The following is a 14,546-nucleotide window of genomic DNA, read 5'->3' as shown; positions in this document are numbered from 1 at the left end:
AAAAAGACATTAGCAACTTTCTTGCAAAGTGAAATTCCTTGGTCTTATTAAATGAACTTTGTTATTACATTACGTACACAGAAATAATCCAGAAAAACATTATGCTGCTTAACTCAAGCTTTATTTGATTTGCACAAAACAGTACAAATGCACCTGCAGTACTTTCTCTCTCATATACTGTACAAGTCTTACATGAGGTTCCTTTAATGATGCTGATAGTGGAGAAAGTAAAAAAGAGACTTGACTTTTTTGCTCTATGAGTGGGGATAAATATCATTCTCTTTTTCACTTTCTCCACTATCAGCACCATTAAGGAAACCTTTTTAGGTCACAGGGAATTAAAAGAGGCCTTCATGACATGGGACTGGTATTTATAAATCAGATTTTTGACTAGCCCAATTAATATTAAAAAACAAGCATTTACATTACTAGGGAAAACAATAAATCATAATTCTGCACTGCAATCATAAACGCACACATAGAAAATAAATATTTTTTTGCATTGCAGTTGGCATTGTTTACAAAGTATGTGTGTGTGTGTGTGTGTGTCTGCATGTGGGGAGGTACGGGGGACTACTGTGCAAAAGTATTGAGCCACTCCTCATTTCTTCATATTAAGTGATGTAGATTAAATTAAAGAAATAGGAACAAAAGAAAGGGAAGCCTGAAGAACTTTTCCTCAAGACTTTATTAAAAATACAAAATAAGTCTGTCTCTTTGAAAACAAAATATGCAAAACTTTGCGCAGTACTCCGTGTCTATATATAACTGTAAAGACAACAGCAAAACATTTCAGCTGTTCTGGGCAAGTACTATAATGGAACATTGTCTAAAGACCTAAACTTCTGGAAAAACAATGTTTAGTGTTTAACCAGATTTAAGACCTCCCGTTCAGGCGATTTATCAACCCTCTCGTAAGCGTGTTTTAAATTGTGTGTCTGAAGGAGACATAATGGTAATACTCTTACTCCACTAGGTCTTCAGCACGTTTAAATAGTTTATGCCATATAACTGACTTGACTTGGGTTGTAATTTATGAACTGAGTAAAGTACCTGAAAATAGGCCTTGGAGCTATTGCATTGCCATCTGCTGCTTCCAAAAGTGGGATGTGGAATGTGAACCACAAGAAGCATGGTAAACAGGGGAATTAGGAGGATGCGACCATACGCATTCGCTCTGGAGGAGTTAAAAGGAGATTTTTTGCTGCTTTAATGGTATTCTTCATTAACATAGCAACAGTCATGGGTCCAACACCTCCTGGGACCGGAGTGATGTAGCTGGCCTTTTTTCGTACCCCTAAATAAAAGAAAGATTCAGTATCAGCATTATAGCCTTTAAATGAAGAAAGTGGGAGATTCCACAAAGCGGGCTTAACAGACTTCTGAATAGATACTCTTTTAAAATATATACTTTTTGCACCACATAAATCTGCTCAAAGGTCTAAAACCCTCACCAACAGGCTTTTGGTGCTCTTTAGGCAATAACCTAGTTAACCTGTATAAGGATGTGTTTACTGACAGAGACCTTAAAGCACAATGTAAATGTAAGGTGAATGACCTCAGCTAACTATTAATTTCTTGTTTGTCTTGTAGTAAATAAAGGAACTATTTAAAACTACCTGATTTCATGCAAATATTTTGAGAATGATGTTTTGAGATGACTGTGTGCTCAGGGTCCCTAGGCATAATGAGGTCTACAATCATCCCATATTTGAACCTACAGTAGTCCTGCAGTGAGTACAATTCAGGCTTTGGGCAATCATGAAGTGGTGTGAAGTTATTCAATGACTGAGGGCTTGCAATTGCTTGTACAATTGTTGTAATTGAAGACTATCACATGTTTCCTCCGCATCTTTTCAAACTGTTCATTCACACACCGTTGAGGGCAGCGTAACACACTCGGAGGACAGCGCTATCCGCTCTTTCCGCTTGCGTGAGCTTACAGGCGTCCCTGATTGGCTGTAGAGCCATGATTAAATGTGGGAACACTAAGTACATCTCTCATCCCTCTGAAAGAGCTTGGCCAATCAGCTCTCCCTAGACCTCCGGCTGCAGGAGGTTACAGCATCACCCGGGAATCAAACTCGCCATCCCAGGATAATACAAAAAATAAAATAAAAAATAAATCTCTGGATGATAGGACGAGTGTTTTACCACAGCGTCACTCAGAGGCCTACGTTCTATTTAATTTGTGTGTCTTTTTCTTCATCACCATAGAAGATGATTCTCTATTCCTTAGCCTAATGTTACTGCTGTGGTGGTAGAAGCTCTGAATAAATATATAAATATACAAAATTAATAAAATTCAGAAATTAGTTAAGCTAAATTTCATTATATGTGATCACAGTGATTGCAATGCATATTACTATACAAGAGAAAGAAGGGGAGTATGCTTGGTCTCCAGTGAAGGTGCTATAGCAATCATCATATATCAAGCTAATTTTAGCCATCATGCCCTGGTCTCTATTACCTTGGCTGATCTCCAATTTATTTGACGTGCCAAATTTGCTTAATCATAAAACTTAAAAATATATATATATTTTAAATAAATAAAATACATTTAAAAAAAATTAAATGAACAAAAAATAAATTAGACTAATTTGGTGCATCGAATAAACTGGAGATTTAGGTAAGGTGCCAAGGTAATAGAGACCAGGGCATGATGGCTAAAAATAGCTTTATATACTGTATGATGAAAGAAAAACTAATTTGGTCATTAAATATGAGTAAGTGTTTCACTAAACTGTAAACGTTAAATAAAAATCGAAAATAGCTCTAGAGCTACCAGACTGATTTCTTTCAATCCCATTCTTCCAACTTTACCTTCAAAGTCCACATCACCAACAAGTCTGTGTTTTCCAGTCAGAGGGTCCTGTATTCTGTTGATGCCAACATCAATGACCGCAGCTCCTTCTTTTATCATATCTGCAGTGATGAGGTTGGGAATACCTTCAAGGAGCATTAGAGACAGCAAAATCTAAGTAATTTGTGTTTCAGAAACATTTTAACAACCGTGTGTGAAACAACCAGCTGTATTATATATGAAATAATATTTCAAAAATATCAATAAGAAACTTTTATTTCTCACAAGAATACCCTGCAATGTTATAGCTATGAATTAACTGTAATGCATAATATGAATTTAGAACACATTTAGAGTCGAAAATGACAGTAATTATTAGGGATGGTGGGGGGAAAAGATTGCTTCACTTATGAATCACGATTCTTTTGTGTAATGATTCATGTATTGCCTCCAAATTTATAATTTTTTGAATATTAAAAAAATTATAATTTATCACAGAGATGCACCAGAGATGCACTTTAATTGTACGTTTGTCTTAAAACCCACTCATGGGGCCTCACCCCATCATTCGGAGATCGCTGGTTCGGTTCCTGGGTGAGGCTGTAATTTCTCACAGCCGGAGGTCTAGAGAGAGCTGATTGGCTGAGCTCGCTCAGAGAGGAGGGATGAGAGGTACTTAGTGCTTCCACATTAATCACGGCTCTACAGCCAATCATAGGCGTCTGTGAGCTTGCGGAAGGAGCGGAATAGTGCTGTCTCCGAGTGTGTTACCCCAACCCCAACGGTGCGTGAGCAAGCAGTAGGAAAAGATGCCATCGGCTGGCGTCACGTGGTTTGGAAGAAACACGTGATAGTCTTCGGCCCTCCCAACTGAGTGGTAGTAGTAGCCTTAATGTGGAGCCCCCTAGTGACGGGGAGGAATTGGATACGACTAAATTAGGGAGAAAATCGGGGTGGGGGAACACTCATTACGCCCGCTTACACCAGCCTCAAAACACTGTAAGCGTGAATTTGTTTTGAAAATCGCACATGTTAGAAGCCATATGTGCCTGTGTGCTCAGTGTCAAGTGAGCATTTAAGAAGGGGAAAGATTTGACCATTTCTTTATAATCCTACAGGTGGCACTCATATAATTTGAAAAAGTGTAGTTTTATTGTTCAATTTAATTTAAATGTTAATCTCTTGTATTTAAAGTTTGTTTGCATCATTTAAAAGTTGTCCTTTAATTACATTTAATAACTTCTTAATTCAGCTGTGAAGCTGTTAAATAAAGCTAATGTATAAAACGTACAACAATCTTTTATTATTTTTTTTTAGATTGTAACAAAATTGAAAAATTTTTAAATCACATTAGGAAACTGATGAAATTATAATACTTACAGAATGGCAGTAAAAATTAAACTGATGATTCCCATCCCAAGTAAATTCTGTGAAAGCAGAGAAAGTTGGTACCTGCTGCTGCAACAATGATGTCAGCAATTTTTGTGTGTTGGCGAAGTTGTTCCTTGGGTGTGTAACGGTGAGAGATAGTAACTGTAGCATCACCTAAAGAATCACAAAAGCATCAATGCAAACTGTAAAAACAGTTAATTTACCAAATTACAGAAAAAAAATTTAACAATCAACTGCCTAAATAAAAACATATCTGTGAAAATATCTTTAAAATAAATCTCTTTTAAAGATAATAAATTACCTTCTGTTTAAATCTGTATGTTAAAAATTTTTCAAAAAAAGAAAATTCATTTAAGTAATTTAATGAATGCACTGTGAAAGCTACTCTCCTCTCCCCACAGACTCGCACGAATCCCTGTCTGAGTTCACGCCTATAAGAAGGCACTCTAAGATCTGCGCACCAGCAGCTCTACTCCCGTAACTTAACACGCATCCGCCCCGACCAAGCCGCCGAACCCCAGCGACCCGAATGAACACGGAACCACTCTTCCATGTCTACTTCAGGATCTGGCACTTAACACCACTATGTCGCATTATTAATTGTTTGTTTTGCCACCGTGAACCTGCATCGCAATAAAAGCACCCTACTGTTTGCACTGCAGTTTTGCCTCTCTGTGTTCGTGATTATCTTGCCCACTACCTGCTTTACACAAGGAAAAAAAAAAATAAATAAATAAATAAATCAACTCTCCCCCTCGTGCCACATATCACAGTGTAAATCCATTTATACAAATAAATATAGAATTGGTGCTGTTCTATAAAATACTACAATAAAGCTCTAATGACTAAATTACCTCCTGGTCTTTCGTGTCTTCCATCTGTGTGTAAAAGCATAGCGATTGGCATTCCCACATTTTTAGAACGACCAGCTACAACTACATTTTTCCCCAGAGTAGGGATGCCTTTGAAAAAAAAAAAATCATCAGAAATACAAAAAGTACTAAAACAACTTTTTCCTTAAGCATTTAAACATTTTATGCACACAGTATGTTTGTGTGTGGGGGACTGATTTTAAATGATTTAATATTTAGTGATTATTAAATACTCCTTACCTGTGCGCTTAATGATTTCCCATACTCCCCATGGTGTGGCTGGCAACATGGAAGACTGGTCTAAGCACAAACGACCAACATTGACCACATGGAATCCATCAACATCTTTATCTGGACTGACAGCATTACATATACGGCGCTCATCAATGTGTTCTGCAGGTCAGAGAGTCAAAGATATTTAAAGGTTTTGATCAACTTTTAAACTTTCCAAATGTTGTTTTCCTTTTAATTTTAAAATAAAAGGGATAGCATTTATAATATAAATACAAAACACATTGTATTGCACCGCTGCAGCCAAATGACAAAGGCCAAAATAAACTAGTCGTGTTTCAAAGTCATTTGGGAAATAAAGGCTAGGTGGCGCAAAGGGACATTTTGCAAAACAGCTGCAATTGCAGTAGTTTTTAATTGTAAACACAGCAGCCATATAAAAGCTTAATTAGTAAAAAAGTCCTAATATGCTGTATTGAACAAATACTACCCTAACGTTAGTTTTCTACATCCTAGTACTTTATACAACAAACATAAAATATCAAAACCAGAGCCACTGACATTTACTGTACAATAATGAGTTAATTGGTTAAATGTTGTTTAGACAGACAATCAAGTTCACTAGCTAATAATTTTATTTGTATAAAGAATGAACTGTTATATAGCCCATTTATGTTCGTATCAGTGCATTGTTACTATTTTTTTAAAAGGTGTCACATGTAAAGACATCAAACTTTGAATATAGAAATGACTAGAAAAATAGACTTTCAGAATAGAAAATTAGAATAATTCAGAAAAAAGTGGCAACTCCCAAAATCACTCTCCCAAACAGCGCAGCAATTAGCATTTACTTACATTCAAACAGAGTCGTTTATATAAATCAGTGGAGGCCCCTATATTCACGTTTCATACGAATTACATAATCTGATATTTGTTAATTTTCCATTAGTTTATGTAAAACCAGACATTTTGCTTTTAATAAGTTTGCTATTATTATTTTACAAAATCATAACGTTTTGTCATCATTGTGAGGTCATTTAAGTAAGTAGAGTCTTATAAATGTTATGTAGCCTATACAGTTTAATTATATAGATTTTGCACATCAATCTGACAATAAATGTGGCACAATCACTTTTTTGCAGTGATAGTGTTTTCAAGATAAAATCTTAAGGCTCACTGTGTTAATGTTTATTTTGATTAAATTTGATGCAAATAAGAAACACATACATTTAATTAAAATTCTAAATTTGTACTGTGATTTTAGTCATGTGATTATGAATTTGTTTAACTACAATGTGTTACTTGAATTTATCCAGCTCATTAATCCTTGAAAGAATGAACTAAGTCTATAGCCAACAAACACACACCCCTAATGCCATCCGCGGTAAAACTATTATTCTGGTTGACTACCGTCTGTATCTATACATATAATAAAACTGTAAAGTACCATTTTTGTGATACAACTATTATAACGGCTCCCTGTGTCGATAATTCTGAAGTTGACATTATACAAAATGGTTACATGATGAAATGGGAACTCAGTGTATTCTATACAGTCACAATTTAATACCCAAAGAGATAATTTAAAAAGGTACAATGGTATTTAAAAAAATTATAATCCTACCAGGCAGAGGCAACTGTACCAGAAGACCATGCACTCTGTGGTCAGAATTGAGTTTGTCGATTAGCTCCATCAGCTCTTCCTCAGAGATAGAGGAGGGTTTTAACATGGTTTCACTTGTGATACCTATAGATAAACCCAATAGAGACAGCACAAACAAATACTTCCATAACACTCACATCCATGAGAAAATCGGAACACAACTTCAGAACATGCACACCAAAAATCCTCATGGTTCATAGCTACACATTTACAGTTGTTTCTCTAGCATTTTTTTTCTGAATCGCTCATGCCATGCAGTAAATTCAGTACAATATGAAAGAGTGTGCGATGCCATAGTTTTATACCTTTATTAACACATTAATTAACTTAGCTAATTAGTTTTTTTTTTTTTTAGTTTTTGTTAATTTATGTTGTAATTTATGTTAGGTCTCTCTGTCCTGTTTCTGCTAGCCAGCTAACTAAGCCTCTTGGTTAGCTAGTTTAGTGTCTGTTAATTTTTGTTGTAAATTTATGTTGCATGTAGCACCTTGGTCCTGGAGGAACGTTCTTTCGTTTCACTGTGTACTAACTGTATATGGTTGTAATGACAATAAAGCCTACTTGAACTTGAACTTAATTGATTGTGAACAGAACATAATTTGTGATCTGGTCTAAGTGCATGTTAGCAGGTCATAACTAATCCAAATATTCCTCCATCACCAGTTTACACCATCTTAAGCTTGCTAAATAGAATCTGTAATCTGAGGCCAAAGGAGCAACTCTGGCTCCTTTGGCTGCATACTTGCTGTAAATCCCAGCAACACTAGGCTATCAAGGGCAAGTAAGTTCTCATGTAGATCTCAGATAGAACTTTCCTCAGTGTGTGCTATGCAGCATGAGTAATGGTCGGCTGGCTTTAAATATCTCAAAGTAAGCTGGTGTTAGCTTTCACGCTTACCATTTATTAGCATTTACATAAACTTGCTGGCAAATCAAAATAAGCAGGACCAAACTGGGGAGAAAAGGGGGTATTAAAGTATGAAAGTATTAATTAATAGCATTTGCTATTGTCATCATGGCATCCGGCAACTTTTTCAGGTAGAATTTTCATTGTTAATTTTTTGCAACTTTTTATGGCACTATGGTTGATAGGGTTGTAACAGGTTTTAAATATATATGAGCCGCAGTTTGTTTAACTCTGCAGGGCATTGCTTAGTGCTGCTGTATGAGCGTGTGTGTAAATATCAGTTTTTATGTGTAGTGTCCGACTGTCTTTGGATGTTTTTGGCAGCCTAACTTTCAAGCAAACATTTTACTGTACATAACACTGTACATACTGTAACCTCACAAAGATTCTTTAGCAGCCACGTTTGTTTGTGTATGGAGTCAAACAGTAATCACACCAGTTCCTCTTTTTAGCACGAAACAGGACACATGAATCATTCCTGAGACCACCTCTGTAATTGGTCCAGGGATTGGTTTCCAATCTCAGAACGATGCATGCTCACAGACAAAAATCAACTGGTTCCGGCGCCAAGTGTGTTCAAGTGCGTGAAAACAGTTCCCCGACCTCAGTGAGAAAAAGCCCATAGTGTACCACTGGTCCTTACCTACATCAGCAGCAGCACGGGTCTTGTTGAGAACATAAGAATGGCTGGCAGCATTATCGCCAACTAGCACCACACTAAGATGAGGTCGTCTGTTGCCAGCTGAAACCCATTTTTCCACATCTACACGTGCCTCATCACGGATCTGTCGAGCCAACTTCCTACCCGAGATAACCACAGCTTCTGGCCTGAGGCAGAGGAGTCAATGTTCAAAGCAGAGAATACATAATGGTTAATATAATTACATGTGACTTCTAATTTACTATGCTTACTTAAGAAACATGTACTCAAATATCACTACTAGTCTTTTTCTGTCTGAGTTATCACCACTATAAATTTTTATGTCTGAAGTATGGTATGGTGGGGGTATGATAAACAAATTTAAGCTCATATACTTAAGTTTGTCTGTCACTTTTGAGCGAAAAACTTTTCAGGCAAGCAAAATTGTAGTTTTTGCTTACTTAAACTCTGTCGCATTTTTACACACACGTGCACCCAAAATGCATTCAGTTTAACTTAAACCCTTGCATGTTCTAATCTGAAGAAGAAATGCTGGATGACAGTTAATTCTGATTGGCCGTTTCATTGCCAATTAGAATCAGTCAATTAGAAGTGGCCTTCTTCCACTCTCTGATTGGTCTGATTTTACAGTGCCCTGTCTGGCTGTGCAAGCTTTGTGACTTGATGGAAGGAGAAAAAGTTTGAGTAAGCAAAAAGCTATTTTTATTTTAAAGTGTAACTAGTATAATGGCACATGATTCACTGAACAGCAGTGTCACTACGTAGGGCTGTAGGACAAAAAAAAATTATAGCAGTGACAGGTGCCTGTGTGTAATACTGTATTGTGGAAAAATTGCCGTGTGTTTGTTTCATGTCACCAAGTGGACTTGATTGAAAATTATGGGATTTATGGTGATGTAAACTCATATTGAAAACTTGAAAACGTATTGCCTTGTTTAATATTTCCTAGCACCAGTATCCTATATGTCATACTACCTGTATATTTTTATTTGATTGCATTAAGCTAACATAACATAAAATTAATCTGTCAAAAATTCCTGTCAGTGTAAAATCTAGGTATTATATTTTGTTGTCAAAAATCATGTGTCACAAAGTGATACCAGTATGTAAGAAAATGCTACATCCAATAAACCTGTATTATATTTTTGTTACCACCAGCCGAATCTACAACTAGAAAATTTCGGTAAAGTAGCATGGACTAATACTGTCTTACCATATTTCTTTGTTACCAGTGGGTAGATCTGACCACAACTCCTATGCTTATGTGAACCTGAGCAAACATAAACATGTCCTATTTTACTTTAATAAGCATGGTTATTGTGTGATTTTGTAACATCAACACATGCTGGCTGTTAGATAAGCAGGTGACTACTTTAAAGTTCACTGGAGACAGATATACAGTACACAGTTATCTGCTTACATAGCAGTCGCAAATAGATTATGAGTTTACTATCTGCAACTGGTGTGGTTGCAGAAGGGAAACCCTGCCTTGTGGTCTGCATAACTATAAGACTGAAGACGGAAGGATGACACAATACGTTTTTGTAATCATAAGCAAAATGCAAACCTCCACAAAGTGTGTCTGAGGCTTCCACGTGTCACCTGCACATCTGCTCGTTTCCGTCAGATTTTATATTCTTCATGATTTAATTTAAGCGTCATGTGAAAAAACTGAATCCATAAAATCAGATTTAATACAGACAGAGTTGCGGTAGCCTCTCACTTGGCTCAACGCAAGCTTTCTGCGGGATTTCATCATCCTTAAGTGGTGCGTGATCCACCGGCAAGCCGCACGAGGGCGCGCGCTAACATACACTATTAGGAATCTCGCGTTCGGGTTTAAAATCTTTCTAAACTTTAAATAGACTTCCATCGGAAAAACATATAACTTGTCTTTGTCCCCTGAAGCAGGTTTCGCGGTGACTGTGGTCTGAAATGAGACTGAAACCCCGCAGATCCGCACTCATACAGTAGAACAGACAGATGAACGCAGTTAAGCTGTCAAGTCTCACTTTTAATAAAATGACAGCTTATTTTACTCAAACTACATCATACAGAAACATTAAGGTTAAAAAGCTACGCTGTGCTCAAAACGGACTCTTACCTCGACACCGATAAGTGAAGGTTGCACGCTTGATGCTGAGCCCGCTGGCACAGTTTCCGCAGGGTTCTTAAACTGGCCATATTCAGTCTCCAGAGTGTTCAATAAAAAGTATAAACAAAAAAAATTTAAACACGGAAAGGATATAACAAGAAAGTGCTGAGCGCAGAGAAACCAGAGAGGAAGCGGCTGTTTTAGCTTCTCGCTCTTAGCGTGCGTAACCGCGCGCGTCACGGAGGGTCGAACGCTGAGACCCCGCCCACCAAACGCACTGCGCTAAACCACACCCGCGGAAAGGTGTGACCTATGACCAACCGAGTTTTGTTGATACCGGTGTAGCAAGTGATAATGTCGTATATCATGGAGGTATACTGTCAGGAGCCAACAACAGGGCATTTTGCATACAGGGGGCGGAGTCTAGCGCCATATTAGTATATACTTATATCAGTTGCTTTTAAAGTTCCCCTGTACAACACGCACTTGGGGTTAATCATTCAATTCAGCAGCAGTGCTGTTATGAATCTCTTGAAAAATTAAGCAGAAAGGCGTAATTTCATATTTTTCTGATCGGTGTAGAGCAATTTTTACTGTAGAAGCTCATGATACGCCGTAATGTTTTGGGTAAACTAATATGGCCGCTTCACTGACATGACTTCAGCGAAATTACGTCACGTCGGCTTCCACAGGGGCCACACGCTGATAAGTTCTAGCTATTGCGCCACGTCAGTACGTCCCCCATATTGGAAAGAGCAAGACATTATGGAGTCTACGGAGGGCTGCATGATAAAATATGACTTTATATTTAGCCAGTTTCGTGCATACTACAGTTAAAGTAAATGTAAAAAAAAATGTATGCACTAAACAGTGTTATTCAACAGTGTAATTGCTAAAACATTCATCCTAGTTGTATGTAGACCGAATGGATAAAAAACGGGCAGCCTTTAGCATTTCACTCCCCTTTATACGTTTAAAAAAAAAAACTGAAATAAATTAGAACACCAAATACAGTAAGAACATATTTCTAACACACAATTGCAAGCCACTTTTTACTGTTGTAAGTAATATAATAATAATAATAATAATAATAATATGTGCTAGAGAAACTAAACAACAGTCATAAATCCCTAACTGAATCTGACTAAAACTGTCAATAAATCTGTTGGCTGCATCATCCTTTAAAAAAGTCGGTAAAGGACCAATTTATGACTGATGACAATGTGACAAGTAGACATTACAGGTGCTGTTAAACAGGTGAACCAATTATGTTATAGTAGAGTATACAGTATAAGATTTTCTAAGAAGTGCTAGTCCTTCTAGTGCAAGGATGGGAAGAGGATTGCTGATTTGCTAACAGATGTGCCAGCGAATTATTCACAACTGTTCACTAATGGACACTTAGGATCACTTAAAGATCAATCTGTTTGGAGTGTGTAGTGTGTGTACTGTATATGTATCTAGTCTAACACCAGTCACGATTCTTTTCGAAGGTAAAGCAGGCCTGTAGCCAGGGGGGTTCGGGTGGTTCGAACGACCCACCCCCCACTGCCAATGGTCCAGAATTTTTTGTTATTATTATTATATATTTTTTTTGAGACAGATTAAAATTGTTGGCCATTATTTAAAATAACACTTTATCACAAAACAATTTACAAAAAAACCCGCGACATGTTACAAGTCTGCGCAGCAACTGAAGTTTTTTAAATCTGTGAGGCGGGATCCAGCGGTGTATAATATGGGTCAAAAAGAGCAGGAGAGACGGAAGAGAAAGCAGGCAGCAGCGTCATTATCGCAGAGTATTGAACATATGTTCAAAAAGACTGCCAAACAGAGTAAGTCTGTTACTACCTCAAGATCAAATTGCTAACGCTAGTTAAGTGGTAGCTAATCGTCAACACCACATCACACACAGAATAGTTCTCTTGTGCCTTTTCTTGAGCAGTCTGAATGACTATGACAAGTCTATAACATCTTAAATAAACATTAACAGACAGTAGCCTATCTGATGGATCTGTGAATTTATTATGTTAAAAATGTTAATCCATCAAAAAAAGAAAAGAAAGAACGACGAGTTCAATGCGTAAACAAACCTGCTTGACCATGCATAGTATTAGGATTTATTAACATTTTATTTTGAATTAATACATTATTATATTAAATTAGTAAATTTATTAAATTATTCTATTAACCATAGGCGATGCTGTCTGGTGTCTATACGCGGTGTAGACAGCATTCGAATGAAGTTTATCATGAATAATTGTTAAATAAAGCATAAAATAAAATAAGCCCACAAAAAAAATATTTTTATCCATCCCACAGTCTTGTAAGTACATTAACTGATCGTCTTTTCCCCGTAATATTTGTATATTATTATGAGATAATTATTGGTAATATTTTTCAAAAGCATGCACATTATGATACCAGCAGACAAGCTAATCCAGCACATGTCACTAAAATGCAGTATTTAAACCTCAAAATGAAATACAAAATGAGTAAATACTCAAATACAAAATACTGAGAAAAAAGGTCCACTTTTTAAAAAAAAGAACCCCCCCTTGCACTAGGCAGGCTACGGGCCTGTAAAGTGTAGATTAATTAGTTTTATTTTTACCTTATATTTTGTATTAATTATTTTGATATAAATATTTTTAGGTTGTGAAATCAATCAACCATTTTTTTTATGGGGAAAATTTACTTTGATATACGAGTGCTTTGATATACAGGCATGCTTCTCTGACGAATTATACTCACAATCCAAGGTTTACCTGTACAATGGAACCTTAAAATGCGAGTAACCCGGTTTGCGAGTGTTCCGCAAGACAAGCAAAAATTTTTAGTAAATTTTGTCTTGAAAAAATGTGCCTTGATTTACGAGTATCAAATAGAGTAGAGTATCCTGAACCAGACTCAACAGGGAACCCATCCTCATTTGGGTAAAAAACAGATAGCAGGGATTGATTATACATTGTGAGACTGAAAGTTCAGTATAGCAGGAGATGTGTTTAAGTTAATATAGATTCCAGTTGGTTAATGGAGGCTTAGTTAGACTATAGGAAACTTCAGTCCTGAACTTTTAAGCAACTGCACTCATGACTTTTCAGCGAACAGCTGTCAGCATCAGCCAAGGCCAGGACTGTCTTCATGGAAAAGTGAGAGAGACAGGGAGAAGAAAAGAGAGAGAGAAGAAGAGAAGGAGAGATAACAGTGAGGTATGGTCACAGTTACACAATGTATAAGGTGAATGTATATTTTGTACAGAGTGCAAGCAGGGACTCCAGCAGCATAAGAGCATAACTAAAAGGGAGTGCCAGAATGAAACACAGACATGAGGGCTTCCTGAGATGTAAGGAGACCAATCACTTTACCATCAATAAATCACTGACGTGATCACATCTGAGCCAACTGAGTTTATTATAACACGTTTGCAAACGCGTAAAGCAAAAGCAACGCATCATTGCCTCTTCCCTTCTCCTCTCATTTTACTTTAGCTTCACACACACGCACACACATGCACAGAGCGTGCGCGCACAAACACACACACACACACATACACAGCACATGCGCACACAAAATACGCCACACACACACATACACAGCACGTGCGTGCACAAAACTAATCTGTCGAATTTATTTTTACTTTTTACAAAGGTTAAGATTGCAGGTTAATTTGTTTTATATTTATTTTATATTTTCTATTAATTCTTTTTATATATATTTATTTTTTAGGGTTGTGAAAGGAAAAATCTGAGTTTTCATTATTTTTCATGGGCGAAATTCGTATCTTGATATATGAGTGTTTTGATTTACAGTATCTTCTTCTTCTTCTTTCGGCTGTTTCCTTTCAGGGGTCGCCACAGCGAATCATCTGCCTCCATCTAACCCTATCCTCTGCATCCTCTTCTCTCACACCAACTAACTT

At 36.9% G+C, this 14,546-nt stretch overlaps 1 protein-coding gene across 2 annotated transcripts; it reads right to left on the bottom strand.

Annotated features, from left to right (window-relative positions):
- Positions 1–670: 670 nt before the first annotated feature.
- On the bottom strand, positions 671–10,870 carry mthfd2 (methylenetetrahydrofolate dehydrogenase (NADP+ dependent) 2, methenyltetrahydrofolate cyclohydrolase). Of its 2 annotated transcripts, XM_053481007.1 has the most exons (9): positions 10,634–10,869; positions 9,743–9,799; positions 8,512–8,696; positions 6,923–7,045; positions 5,308–5,460; positions 5,050–5,157; positions 4,256–4,348; positions 2,824–2,949; positions 671–1,297 (listed from the first exon to the last, which is right to left on the bottom strand). In XM_053481007.1, the coding sequence occupies exons 4-9, from the start codon at positions 7,026–7,028 to the stop codon at positions 1,149–1,151; spliced, it is 735 nt and encodes a 244-aa protein (XP_053336982.1). In that variant the 5' UTR covers positions 7,029–7,045; positions 8,512–8,696; positions 9,743–9,799; positions 10,634–10,869; the 3' UTR covers positions 671–1,148. The 2 variants fall into 2 exon arrangements, with proteins under 2 accessions (XP_053336982.1, XP_053336981.1); XM_053481006.1 differs by lacking the exon at positions 9,743–9,799 and having other exon boundaries at positions 10,634–10,870.
- Between the last annotated feature and the right edge of the window lie 3,676 nt (positions 10,871–14,546).

This window comes from Clarias gariepinus, chromosome 21 (assembly GCF_024256425.1).
Source record: "Clarias gariepinus isolate MV-2021 ecotype Netherlands chromosome 21, CGAR_prim_01v2, whole genome shotgun sequence".
NCBI lineage: Eukaryota > Metazoa > Chordata > Actinopteri > Siluriformes > Clariidae > Clarias > Clarias gariepinus.
Note: the sequence above shows the minus strand (reverse complement) of the source record. Positions and strands in the feature narration are given on the sequence as shown.